The following is a 13,409-nucleotide window of genomic DNA, read 5'->3' as shown; positions in this document are numbered from 1 at the left end:
TCAGAAGCCACAGGCTGAAGGAGGACACACAAGAAAAAGAAAATCCTGCCTCCTGCAGGTGGAAACATTCACTGCCAGCTGCAGAGAGAAAGCAGAGACGTCCGTGAACAACCCAAATCCACGGGCCCCCGACCACCAGAGCCACCGGTCATCAGGAATGCTGAAATTCAGTGAGCAGGACTGGGGACAGCAGACAAAGGGCATCAAAGAGGAAGGATCCCGGAGAGATGGAGACGTGGTAAAACGAGAGACAGCTATACTCCAGATGAGAAGGGCACTGCGAGGGCAACCTGAAGGGAGGAAGACGGAGAGCTCCTTTGCACCATTCTGAGATCCCCGACACCCAGGTGCCCTCAGTAGACAATGATGCCCTCTTCCTACTCAGGAATTATACCTGCCAGACAGTGCAAAAAAGAAACGAAAAGAGTCAGCCCAAACCTCGTTTTAAAGTTTGGGTTTCTGGGCAAAGTTAGCAAGCTGGTGAAAAGGACTGCTCTTAATACATTCACCAATTTTCTGCAGGGGTAAGGTTACAGGGGTGGAGCAGTGCTGTCAGCCTGGACTTAACCCTTAGTTCCAGCACCTCCTCCACTGCAAAATGGGATCGCAGAGCTTCCCTTGGGTTTCCCTGGTGGCTCCATGGTAAAGAATTCGCCTGCAGTGGAGGAGAAGAGACATGGGTTCGATCCCCAGGTCGGGTGGCTCAGTGGTAAAGAATTCGTCTGCCAGTGCAGGAGACACAGGTTCCGTCCCTGAACCGGGAAGATCCCACACACCCAGAGTAACTAAGCCTGTGCGCCACAACTATTGAGACTGTGCCCTAGGGCCCGGGAGCCGCAACTTCTGAAGCCCCCGCGCCCTAGAGCCCGTGCTACATGCAACAGGAGAAGTCACCACAATGAGAAGCCCAGAGCCTGCAGCTAGAGAGGGGCCCCTCTCGCCACAACAAGAGAAGAGCCCGCACAGCAGTGAAGACCCAGCACAGCCAAAGGTAAATGAATAAAATTATTTTTTAAAAAATGAGATAGTGAGCCACAGTGCACAGGGCTTCTAGTGGGGCCCAACTCTGGCCCAAAAAAGGCAAGCCACAAACACAGCTCTCCTCACACTCCTCCCCCTCTCCCCCAGCCTGGGGGTAAAAAAAAAAAAAAAAAAAGAAAGAAAGAAACCCAGCTTCGCCAGTGCCAGTCCCCATCCTAGGACCTGCACTCCTCCTGCCACACTCGCAGGGGCCCCGTCTGTTCCGGGACACGAGGGTTAACAGGAGAGGTGGGGCTGGAGACAGCCCACTCCATCTTCTCCGGCGGGGTTCCGGCCAGGCTGGCACACCTCCGTGTCCCCACCCCCGTGCCCGCAGCCCCCCACGCCTCTCCACTGGCAGCCTGAGCCCCGGCAGCTGTGGCCGACTCTGCCATCTGGATGGGTGAGGAAGGGCAGGGTCTGAACTAAAAGCCAGCTCCCCCAAATTACATTAAAAATAGAAACGCTGCCTGGGAGTGCCTCCCGGTGCCTGCAGCAGAAGGGCTCCCTGCCAGCGCTGCCATTCCTGATCGCATCAGCCGGGCAGAGCCCACAGACAATGGCGGGGCGGGCGTCCTTCTCCCGCCCTGCCTCCTCCCCTTCCAGGGCTCAACTTGCAACTTGTCTTCCCTACAGATCACACCACACTCAGCAGAGAGCACCCCCCTCCCACAGGCCAATCTATTTCACAAACTAAAATATAAGATGGGTAACAAAGTACAGTGGTCGTAATAAATATTGAAGGGCTGAGCCCTGAATCAGAAAGGATGAGCTGCGGACAATGTCTGTTTCCTTCTTGATTCACCTTTCTGCTAGAGACTCAACCAGCCCTGAGGCAGAGAAAAGGGGACACCTTGGGCAAGTACCCACACAGAGGCCCTTTGAGCAGAGTTTTACTTGCTCCCTAGAACTTTCTGCCCCAGAAAGGGAGTCAAAGGAACCAGACAAGGCCATAAGGCACATCGGCATTCTTCAGAACGAGGAGACACATGCCTGTTCTAAGCCTCTGGCCTAAGACTGCTCAGGACACCCCTTCCCTAACCTAAACTCAGCTCTGGGGTTCTGTTTTCGTTCACGATTCAGTCTTCACTTTAAGTAAATCACAGGGACTTCCCTGGTGGTCCACTCTTTTTAAAAGCCTCCCAAGGAAATCTGTTTTTTTTTTGCCTTGTGGCTCAGCTGGTAAAGAATCCGCCTGCAATGCGGGAGATCTGGGTTCGATCCCAGGGTTGGGAAGATCCCCTGGAGAAGGGAAAGGCTACCCACTCCAGTATTCTGGCCTAGAGAATTCCACAGACTGTGTAGTCCACGGGGTCACAAAGAGTTGGACATGACTGAGTCGGACATGACCGAGTGACTTTCACTTTCTTTCACTTAAGGATTCTAATATGGGCCAGATTTTAGAGTCAGAGCAATGGAAAATCACCTTGCCTGGCCAACTAGGTAACTTTCCCACTTAACCTGCTGCCAAAGGTACCTCACCAATCACCTGCTCCAAACCCTTCCTGACGAACACCACCTGGCCTTGTCTGTGCCTTTACAGACCTCCAGTGCGGCAAATGGTGGGCAGGCAGTGAGGGGAAGAGATCCAGTGTCCAGCAGGGACCCGGTGGCTAAGCAGTGGCCCGGGAAGGCTTATCAGCCAGAGCTGAGAGGAACATGTCAGGCTCCAATCAACCGGACTCACAACTCTACCCCGACTCAGGACTGGCTTCACTAAGGGCTCCCAGGCTTGATTCACATTAAATACTTTGTTTGTTTCACCCAAACCAAATGCCCCCTCAAACCTGCAGAGACCGCATGTCAGAACCTCTCTCCTCTCAATAATCCCACAGAGGAGGCGAAAGTGATGCTGGCATTTATGTTTTACAGATTTTTTTTCGAATGGCCATTCCAGCCAGTCTGAAGTGATACCTCATTGTAGTTTTGATTTGCATTTCTCTAATAATTAATGATACCGAGTACCTTTTCATGTATTTGTTGACCATCTGTCTGTCTTCTTTGAAGAAATGTCTGTTTAGGTCTTCTGCCCATTTTTTGATTGGGTTGTTTGATTTTTTTGGTTGTTGAGCTACATGAGCTGTTTTGTATATTTTAGAGATTAATCCCTTGTCAGTTTTGTTAGCAAATATTTGCTAGTGTTTCACCATGATATTGGTGCTTGTTTTGAAAAAATAAAAAAAATTTTAGTCATGTTAAATAAATGGCTTCCTTAATGCTATTATTTTTAGAAATCAGTATTAAATTTTTGTCAAATACCTTTTGATCTCAAAGTGATCAGAAGGCTTTATCCTCTGATTCACAGATATCATGAAATATATTTAGAAGATTCATAATATTAAACCATCCTTCAATACTAAAAGAAAAAATTAAAAAATGACGTTGGCTTCAAGCTCCTTGCGGATAGGACCTGTGTCTGAGTCCTCTTTCTCCCCTACTCTGGGTTCAATGACACCCACGCCTGCCCAGAGCTTACATCTGGCAGGGGAGACAGAGAACCAGAAAACAGAAACAGCGGCACTAAGGGAAGCAGAGGGAAGGACCGAGTCATCCTGCATGCAGGAGGGGACGTCACAGGTGGGCCTCCGAGACCAAGAAAGAGCTCTCAGGGCACAAGGGGAGGCAGCTGGCAGGCAGGGTGGTGAAGCAGTGGACAGTGTGGCCCCGGGGAATGGTGAGTGGTGGGCACAGCCAGGGCATGGCAAGTGGGCTGAGGACATGACTGCAGAGGTTGAATGGGCCAGGTTAGGAAGTGCCCTGAAGTCCACAAGCTGCACAGTGCTTTTTTGCACAGTTTCAAATGGTCAGCCCTCAGGTGCTAAATGAATAGATGAAGAGACAAAAACAGGGAGTCAGGGGGCCCTTAATTCACGGCAGCAACCGAGCATGAATGCCCCATCGCAGGCACAGTCAGGGCCTTGCCTTGATGAATCAGAAGGGAGAGAACTCCCAGAAATGCACCCTGGGATGGGCAAGCCTCAGCTCTTGATTATCCCCCAAAATGAGGCCCCAGCCCAGCCCCAGAGAGACTCACCTCCCAGTGGGCTCCATCCAGGACAGAGGAGTGCACGTCCACATTCAGCAGGTGCTCTGAGATCTGGCTGAGGAAACCGAAGTCCTAGAGATGGTGGAGACAGGAAGGTCAGCTCTCCCCTCATCACAGTCAGTGCCCACCAGAGATCAGGGCCTCTCCTCCACCCCCACCTTCCCGAAAGACGCCTACCACGTGCCAGACACCGTGCCAAGCATTCCAACACCTACTCACTAACCTCATCTTTAAAATAACACTGGGCTTCCCTGGTGGCTCAGACAGTAAAGAATCTGCCTACAATGCAGGAGACCCAGGTTTGATCCCTGGGTCAGGAAGATCCCCTGGAGCAGAAAATGACAACCCATTCCAGCATTCTTGCCTGGAGAATCTTATGGACAGAGGAGCCTGGAGGGGCTACAGCCCATGGAGTCACAAAGAGGAGGACACGACAGAGTGACTAACACTTTCGCTTTCCTTCAAAATAACTCTGCGACTGGATGGAAAGGTATGGGGTAAAGCAACTACGGTATACTGCTCACTGAAGACTCTAGGGGGTAAGAATGTAGGTATTCGCTATAAAATTCTTTTAATTTTTCCATACGGTTGAAATTTTTCATAATCAAATTACAGGGGAAGAAAGTAACCCAATGAGACTGTCCTCTTATTTTTATCTCACAGAGTAGGAAGCCGTTTGAGAGCCCATGTAACTTGCCCAAGGTCATGCATCTGTTAAGCAGCAGGGCCGGGGGTCAGATGTGTCCTGGGCCGACTCCAGAGCCCAAGCTCTTTGCCTGACATGTGCTGCAAAGCATGTCACTTTCCAGCTGTCTCTCCCTCCTGGCGCCTGACAGGAGGCCTAAGTGCCCAGAAGATCCGTGGGCAGGTAGGAAACAGGGCTTGCCAGGCCCCTCCCAGCGGGTTCTTTCCCCTTCCCATACAGGTGCCCCTCTGGACAATGGGGATGGATCAGCACCACTTTCTCCACTGGCTTCTCTTTGGGATGGGCAGCAAGGGCCCACGCAGGTGCCAGCTCCCCGCTGCCCTCTGGCTGCTGCAGAGCCAGGACCCCGCCCCCTCCGAACCCAGGAGCCCCTCTGGGCTAGGTGATGGATTGCTACCCGACAGCACGCTAACAGGGACAGTTCTGTCATCAGCCCTGATGAATGGCAGGACGCCCAGCCAAGGTCTGGTCCTGCTGGCCGTGGCTTCCTCCTCCACCCACTCCCGTAAAGAAGAAAAATGCTGACGGACACACTTCTCCACAGGGCGACTCCCCGAGAAGGGCCAGGGCCCTTGCTTCAGAGAGCTCTGTGGCACGGTGACTCTTCGTGATGGTTTCCGCCAACAGTGACTTTGCCTCCCCTTCCTAGCTTGTGGGTTTTCTTTGTGGATGACATTTTCCTTTCAGCGTGAGTTCTACTCCACTCAATGCAGCTGCCATCTGGCTCCTTAAGCCCATGGCTCAGCGAGGGGCTTGAGCGCACACAGCCTCCTAATTCCTCTGCACCCCCTCGTATCACTACTGCTCATCCCTGACCCTCTCCCACTAATCCCTTCCCTTTGATCTGCCTCCTCCAAACAGATGGAGCATGATTTCTGGAAGAAACTCTCTGCCAAAAAGCACCCCAGACTACTCCCCTTAGATACAAACCTGGCAAGTGAAGCCAGGATTCGGGAGGCTCAGTGGAAGGTGAAAGGGCTGGAACAAAGACACCGTGGATAATGGCATTCCAGAGGAGTCTTCACTTTGGAAATGACCACACTTCAACACACTTCTTGGTCAGAGCCTGAGGACTGGTCCTTCCTTGCCACAGTTCAGTGATCCCATAAACACATATACACACAGTCTCCAATCTCCTACACTCATACGATGCTCTTGTTAAGAGCCCAGAGGCCATGATCTCATATGATCTCACAGGCAGTTCATGCAGCAGTAGCAGTAGTAGTAATAACAACTATACTTGTTCAATATTCATATGCTAATAATGTATATACGCTTTACCCCACCTTCTTCTCACAACAAACCTAAAAAGTAGGCAGTGTTATCCTTGGTAGGGCGAGCTGAGGAAATGGAGTTAGACAAGACCCAAGTTTGAGTCCTAACTTCCCCACTTACAAGCTGTGAGATGCTCAGCAAATTATTTAACCACAGTAACTCGCATATCTATGTTCTTTATCACTACTCTGCTGCCCACCGCCCCACCCCCAACTCCCATCTCAGACTCAGACTCACCAAGCCAAGGAAGGACCTGGGGTCAGAAGCAGCAGAGTCTGAGAGCTGTAGTTGCTTCCCGGGTTCACTGATCTCCGACTCCTGGGAAAACAGACACAGAGAAGTCCCCAGAGCAGAAGACAGAGGGTCGTTACCAGCCTCCACAGCACCCACACAGGGCTGAACCCAAACTGAAATCCACCTCCTCTGGAAAACCTGAAAGAGGCCTGTGGACCTTCCCATTCCCAGCCCCCAGCCCATTCAGGCTGGGCAGCCCAGTAGGGGCAACACTCTAGACGTGGAGGGACAGCCAAGTGAAGCAGAGTGGGAGGTGGTTAGAAAGTCAGCGGTGGAGAAGTCTGCTGCTCTCCTAGAAAAACATGACGAGAGCATCTTTTCCAGAAAGCAGTGAAAAGCTCTTTAATGAATTCCCTCACGATCCCCCTGGAGGAGGAGCAGGACTGAGGGTTGGAAAATGAAGACACCAAATGCTCTCGCCCCTGGCTCCTATGTCTGTCCATCTGGGTCACTGGCCTCATCTTGCCAAGCAAGACTTCCTGTAACCTGACTGACCAGTGCTGGGGCAGGACACGCCCAAATGTGCCCCCCGCCCCCGACCTCCCTCAATGCCTCCTCTCTTTATAGGGACATAAGATGCAACCAGGAATAACTCAAAACTGATGTCAAGAAGTAGGAGAGGGAGGTGGGAAATGGCGAGAGGAAGTAAGTGGGAGCCCAGAAGAGCATGAATATCCCAGGAGGGTGCCCGTGGAAGAGCAAATGTCTGCTCTGAATTTCTAGTGCCAGCAGGTATGGAGTTTCATTCAGAATTTTACTGCCTGCTGGGTCTGGGCATATTTGTCACAATTAAGGGTTCTGGCTGATGTTGACAGCCCATTGCAGGGTCTGCAAATGAAGCTTCTGACTCAGTAATAAAGATGAAAAGAGAGAAATGTGCTCTGGGCTCAAGAGAGCAGAGAGGGCTGGAGCCAGCAACTGCCCGCGGGACCGAGTGACTTACTTCACTCGCCTCTGATCCGCTCTCTTTCGGGACAGAGGCCTCCTCCGTTGGCTCCTCTGCTGCCTCTTCCTTCCTGGAACCCTCCTCTCCTGTGCCCACCAGGTTCTCTGGTGCCTCTTTTTTAGTGGTATTGGCAGCCTGATCACCTCCGGGGTCCACCACACTTCCGGACGTCCCAGGATCCTTCTTCTCATTCTTTCCTTTTTCTGGGGGCCAACTTGCCTCTCCTCGCTGTTGCTCTTTGCCATCAGCACTGCTCAGGCTGCTGTCTGCACCTTGGCTGAAGGGCTTGCCTGAAGTAAGGGGGCCGGCAGCATCGGAATCAAGAGAAACGTCCTTCTCCTCTGGCTGGCTTGCTCTTGGAGACTCCTAAGGAGCAGCCAACAGCGTCAGAAGGGAAGATGTCAGGAATTAACGCAAGGAGTTTGGAGACTTGATAAAACAGAACTGCCATTGTTCCCTGAGGCCTGCAGTTCTGAAACCAGTGGTTATCCCATACCTCAAAAGCTTTTAAAAACAGACTCCTGGCTCCAGCCCAGATCCACTGACTCTGAACTTCCATGTGAACTTGGATACACCCAACCTGACGCCCCTCCACTGAAGGGCTTGGAATCCAGGGCGCTGGACAGTGCCTGACTCTGTGACAACCCATCACATCCTCAAGTAATAAATCTGTCTCATTCTAGTCCCACTGGCCAAACCATAAGATTGCAGGCTCAGAAGTCAATACTTGTTTCCGATAATGATAACAGAGAACCGCATGAGAGAAAAGTCCAGAGCTTGTGTTTTTCATTTTTAAAAGGTAGCAGGGAAGAAATATCGAGAGGGTGCCCCTTCTCCATAGCAATGAGGGTAGCTCTCTCCCTAAAGCACCACCCTCCCACCTGCCACCAGGAGGCCACACAAGCAGCCCGGGAGCCAGGCTCCTCTGCTGGAGGACTCTCAAGTGAGTCCTCTGGGCAAGAGGTGCCAGATGGGGTGAGGTGTGTAGGAGACTGACGGGGGGAAACGCCCATAAGAGGACACGGAAGGTGGGGAGAGGCCTGGCAACACAGGTCTGAGATCTGTGGCAGGAGAAAGGGAAGGAGGGGGCCGGAGGAGGAGAGCCTCGGGCCACAGCCCAGGTCTGAGAGGGTCTCCAGCCCTGTGGAGAGTCCCGCAGTCATCAGGCAGAATGGCCCTGCTCTGGGGCCTGCTGCACCACCACCGACGCCGTCAACAAGCCGAGCCTTGGCACGAGCCGGGGCAGATCAAAGGTGCAGGAGCTGTAGGCCGTCAGTCCACCAAGGTCCCCTCTGCAGGGTCTCCTCACAGGAGATGGGAGCAGCACCCCTCTACAGCTGCCCACCCTGCTTCTCACTCACAAAGCCCATGGGAAAGACCTAGAGACGAGGCCTAGGAAAACGCTAAGAGCTGCCACAAGAAGAAAAGGAACCCCCACCCTTGGAAGCACAGCCAGCGATCCCTCCTGGGCTCAGGCAGAGAAGACCTCCTCCCAGAAAACATCTGGCCTGACACTTGGGCCGTCAGTGAGAACAGCTTATAGGCAGGGACTTTTGAGACCTCTTAACCGCTGACTCTGGAGACTCCAACAAGAAGCCCGATAACCAAAGTACAGAGGGCCAAGGAGAAGCCCCAAATCCAGCATTCACCCATGCCGTCTGTTAAAGGATCCACTGAACTCAGAGCTGTGACCACCCACTGTGGGTCTGGCAGCCGACCAACCAGCCCACCCAAACTTTCCAAGGATGGTTAAGAGAGAGAAGCAGCAGAGCGCCTTCAGAGCCCACCTTCGGGGGACAGAACACCCAGGTTTCAAATCTTGGCTCCATGCTTCCAGGGACCTCGTGCAAACTAAATTTTCTGTGCCTCAGTTTCTCCCCCTAAAATGAGGGGGTATCCTAAGGCCTATCTCATGGGATTGTAGGGAAGATTAAATGAGTTAATGCTCATCAAATGAGTAAAGAGCAGAGAACTGTACCTGGACACTGCAAGCGCTCTGTAAACGCTAACTCATTTTTTCGTGTGCTTATTTGGCTGTACCAGTCTTACTGTGGCAGGCAGGATCTTGCATCTTCATTGCAGCATGCAAGATCTTTTTCAATTTTTTTAAATTGCAGCATGTGAACTCTTAGTTGTGGCAAGTAGGATCTTAGTTCCCTGACCAGGGATCAAACCGAGGCCCCGTGTGTTGGGAGCACGTGCACTCTTAGGCACTAGACCACCAGGGAGCTCTTGAAACCTCATGTTTTATGATGAGACCCACACGTTCAATCACTGAGCCTCTTCTCAACCCTGCCATGGGGTCCCAAATATGAAGACCTATCCTGCCCTCAAGGACTTCAGCTGGGTCTGGAGAAAAGTGAAACATCCCTGGTGGCCCTGGCTATGAGCCTTGACTGCCGGAAGCAGAGGGCATGGGACACGGTGCTGCTGCTGTCATCAGCCCCAGCCTGTACCCAGGGAGGGAAGCGAAGGCTGAACAGAGAAGGGGTGGGCTTCCCTCATGCCCTGGCCGCACCAAAGCACGGTGCCCTCCAGTGCTGCCCGCCCTCCCAACACCCCAACTGCAGCGTGGAGGAAGTCCGCACAGTCGGCTCCTCCCTCCTCTTTGAGAGGCATCTGCAGGGCAAGGCCAGGCCTCCTCACCTCAGTGTCCCCACAGCGGCCAGCTCTCAGCAGTGGCCAGCATGCGGTGACTGGTCGCGGGCTCACGGAGGATGTGGGTAAAAAAGGTGTGGCACGTGTCTATCACGGACTCTCTATTACTCAGCCATGAAAGGAATGAAACCGCGCCATATGCAGAGACGTGGACGGACCCAGAGACTGTTACACAGAGTGCAGTCAGTCAGAAAGAGAAAAACAAACAGTGTATATTAATGCATTTATGTATAATCTAGAAAAAGGGTATAGGTAGTCTTCTTTGCAAAGCAGAAAGAGAGACAGACACAGAGGACAAACGTATGGATACCAAGCAGGGAGTGGGGGTTGGGACTGACATATATACTCTATTGATACTACGTAAACAGCAGGCAACTAATGAGGACCCACTGCACAGCACAGGGAACAGGGGCGTGCTGCACAGCACAGCTCAGTGCTCCGCGGTGGCCTAAATGGGAGGCAAATCCAAGGGAGGGAGTCCATGTAAACACAGAGCCAATTCACTCTGCCGTACGGCGGAAACAAACACAACACTGTAAAGCAACTATAATCCAACAAAAATTAATGAAAAATCTTACGGAGGAGAAGAATGTGGGGGTGTCTTGGGGGGAGTGAAAGGTGTCTGGCCCAGTGAGCAGGACCAATCCTCCCTGGCCATGCTCATCTCCTGATGAAAGATGGGCAATAGACCTCTGATCGGAGGACAGAGAGGGTATCGGACCACAAGTTCACGTCTCCTCGCACGGCTCACAGCCCTTCTCACCCAGCCCTGCCTGCTCCTCTGAGGTCATCTGAAGCCACACACATCCTGCCTGCAAACAAACATCACGCTATTTCCCTGCTCTGCCATGCGTATCCTTAACATACACACAGAATCTACCCTGACAAGCTCCCACTGGTCCTGACAGCATCACCTCTTCCAGGAAGCCTTCCTGAATTCAGCCTGCCCCACCCTTTTGCACAACCGCTACTGTACTATAACGGCTGACTTCCTTGCCTGTGACCCCCACCACATCAGCTCCCTAATATCCTCAGTGCCTTCTGGCACATACAAATTGCTCAGTCAGTGTTTGGGATGCAATTTTTAAAAATGATTAAGTGCGTCAACACAGAGAGAGGAATTCCTACTCTGTAAAGTGGTACCTACTTTACAAAGCTATACAGAGATCAGATTATATTTGTCACGGTGGTTATGAGATGGAAAATAGCTAGACAAAAGTCAACTATGGATATTCACAATGATGGAAAAACAAGTACGCTATCAAAAACCAGAGGACACCAGATCCACGTGGAGATTCCCATTCTTACACATGAGAGAATACGGCCAGACGGCAAGAATGTCAGGCCCAGGCTACGCCACTCTCAAGCCTTCAAACGAAGAGCGTTTCATGACAGAGCTGAACCTATTCTGTCTATCGAAATAGTAAAATATTAAAACATGGCTAACATTAAAATAAATGAACTTGCATTCCCCGTGCCCATGTCAACTAACTGCAGTGACAGGGCTGGCGGAGGGACATCTTGTGGGGGAAGATGGTAGAGGCATCTGTTGTGGATTATCCACAAATGGATGAACGGGAGCTGAGTGTCTGGAAAACCCAGCCACCTCCATGCTCTTCTCCACCCCTGCTCCTCACCCCACCTCGGGGCCCACGGCCTGAGGCCCCACCCAGGACGCACGCCCAGGCCCCTGCACATGGCCCCCTGCACCAGCGTCCTATGGGTGAGAACGGGGACACACCCCCAGCGTGGCCCTACTCCCAGTTCAACCATGCTCGCGCTCCTTCTGTCTCCTCCTGTCACAGCCCCTGGTCCTTGAGTGTCTCAAGGCACATTCCTGCTGTTTATTCCAAAAAGATCTTGCCATCTGCATAAAGGGGGGTGGGGGAGAGTGCAGGAGAGTGCCTGTAAGAATCGGTTCATGAATATTGAACATACCCCTCCAAAAGCTCTGAGGTCTCCCACACCACAGTCCCCCTCCTGCAGCCCAGAACACAAAGGCAGGGGCCCTACAATCTACACGGGGGCTCAAGGATGGGGAATGAGGGAGCTGAATACCACATCCTTGCACTGATCCCGTGCTGGGGAGACCCCCACCAAGCCAAACGTCAGTCTGGTTTCTTTCCCACATCTCATTCCCACCCAGCTCTTTGCACTGCTCCCCGGTGGTGTGGTTAGCGCTTTCCAATCACACTGACATCATCCTGTTATTTCTAAGCGCAGCTCCCTCCCTCCCCTTTGATCTGCTGATGGGCTTTTCACCAGCTCCACAAGGCCACCTGCTGCCTGCTCGCCTACCCTTCAGCCTCCCCTCTTTCACTCCCTTCCATTCTTAGCGTCTGTTCCAGGAACCTAGTGCTTTTGATTCTGTAATAGACTAGAAATGGGTTTAAGCTGAAGACAGGAGAGGAGGGGGATGGAGAGAGAGAGGCATTCTCGCCACCCTACTGCCCTCTCATGGAATCATGAGCAAAGTGACTGCTCACAGCGAGACAGGGTAGAACAAACTATAGGATAAGCTCTCCATCTCGGGCAGCCTGAGATGCCCGAGAGCTGGAAGAGGTAGGCAGCTCAGAGGACCCACGGTCTACACTACTGCTGTTCAGCCACCAAGTTGTGTCCAACTCTCTGCAACCCCATGGAGCGTAGCCTGCCCGGCTCCTCTGTCCATGGGATTCTCCAGGTAGGAATACTGGAGTGGGTTGCCATTTCATTCTCAAGGGGATCTTCCTGACCCAGGGATCAAACCTGGGTCTCCTGCACTGCAGGCAGATTCTTTACCGTCTGAGCCCTACCAATAAACTGGGACAAAAGCCATTTTAAAGGGTATGGCAATCAGAGACAGCTTTGTCTGTCCTGAAACTCCCATTCATCCCCAACACGAACTTTCCCCACCACGCAAAGCCCCAATTCCTGCCTGAGGCTAGAACACAGGATTCCAACACTCCATGTGGCAAAAAGAACGAAATCTGCTGGGACACTAGAGACAGAGGTGGGGAGTGTATGTAACACCTCCCACTCCAGACATTTCCCCTCATCACACTGAGTTGCCTATTTATATTAAAGAGGTTATAAAAAAAAATGCGCTTAAAAACTCCCACTCCTTCAAAGAAGCACATAAAGATCAGAAGGGAAGCGTATGAAAATCCAGGACATGTCAAAGAAGAAAATCCCTTTTTTTGTTGACATTTATATTATAAAGTAAAAATTAACTCTTCCAAGTCATAGTACATTATCATAGGTCCATATGGGGATTTTCAATTCACCAGCTGAAGCAGGGACCAAGTATCCACTCTAGCCAGAACCTGGGAAAACCCAGGGAAGAAAGAAGCACAGTGAGACCTGCCAGCATATCCTCCGGTCCCAGCGTGGCTCAATCACTCACCTATTCATCCTCTCAAGAGAAAGTGAAAGTCACTCAGTTGTGTCTGACTCTTCGCGACCCCATGGACTTAGCTACAAGG

General features: G+C 51.9%; 1 protein-coding gene across 10 annotated transcripts in view; it reads right to left on the bottom strand.

Annotated features, from left to right (window-relative positions):
• Positions 1-13,409, bottom strand: part of CEP164 (centrosomal protein 164) — a 70,187-nt gene that overhangs the window by 21,648 nt on the left and 35,130 nt on the right. For all 10 annotated transcript variants that reach the window (XR_011249461.1, XM_069555476.1, XM_069555478.1 and 7 more), the window contains 3 exons: positions 7,285-7,653; positions 6,285-6,365; positions 4,055-4,138 (listed from right to left, as the gene is read on the bottom strand). Coding sequence is in view for 9 of the 10 variants with exons in the window: in XM_069555476.1 (XP_069411577.1) it covers positions 4,055-4,138; positions 6,285-6,365; positions 7,285-7,653 (534 nt within the window). In the remaining variant the exon portion in view is untranslated. The remainder of the gene's footprint in view (positions 1-4,054; positions 4,139-6,284; positions 6,366-7,284; positions 7,654-13,409) is intronic.

This window comes from Ovis canadensis, chromosome 15, assembly GCF_042477335.2.
Source record: "Ovis canadensis isolate MfBH-ARS-UI-01 breed Bighorn chromosome 15, ARS-UI_OviCan_v2, whole genome shotgun sequence".
Taxonomy (NCBI): Eukaryota; Metazoa; Chordata; class Mammalia; order Artiodactyla; family Bovidae; genus Ovis; species Ovis canadensis.
This window is presented reverse-complemented; position numbering and strand designations above follow the sequence as displayed.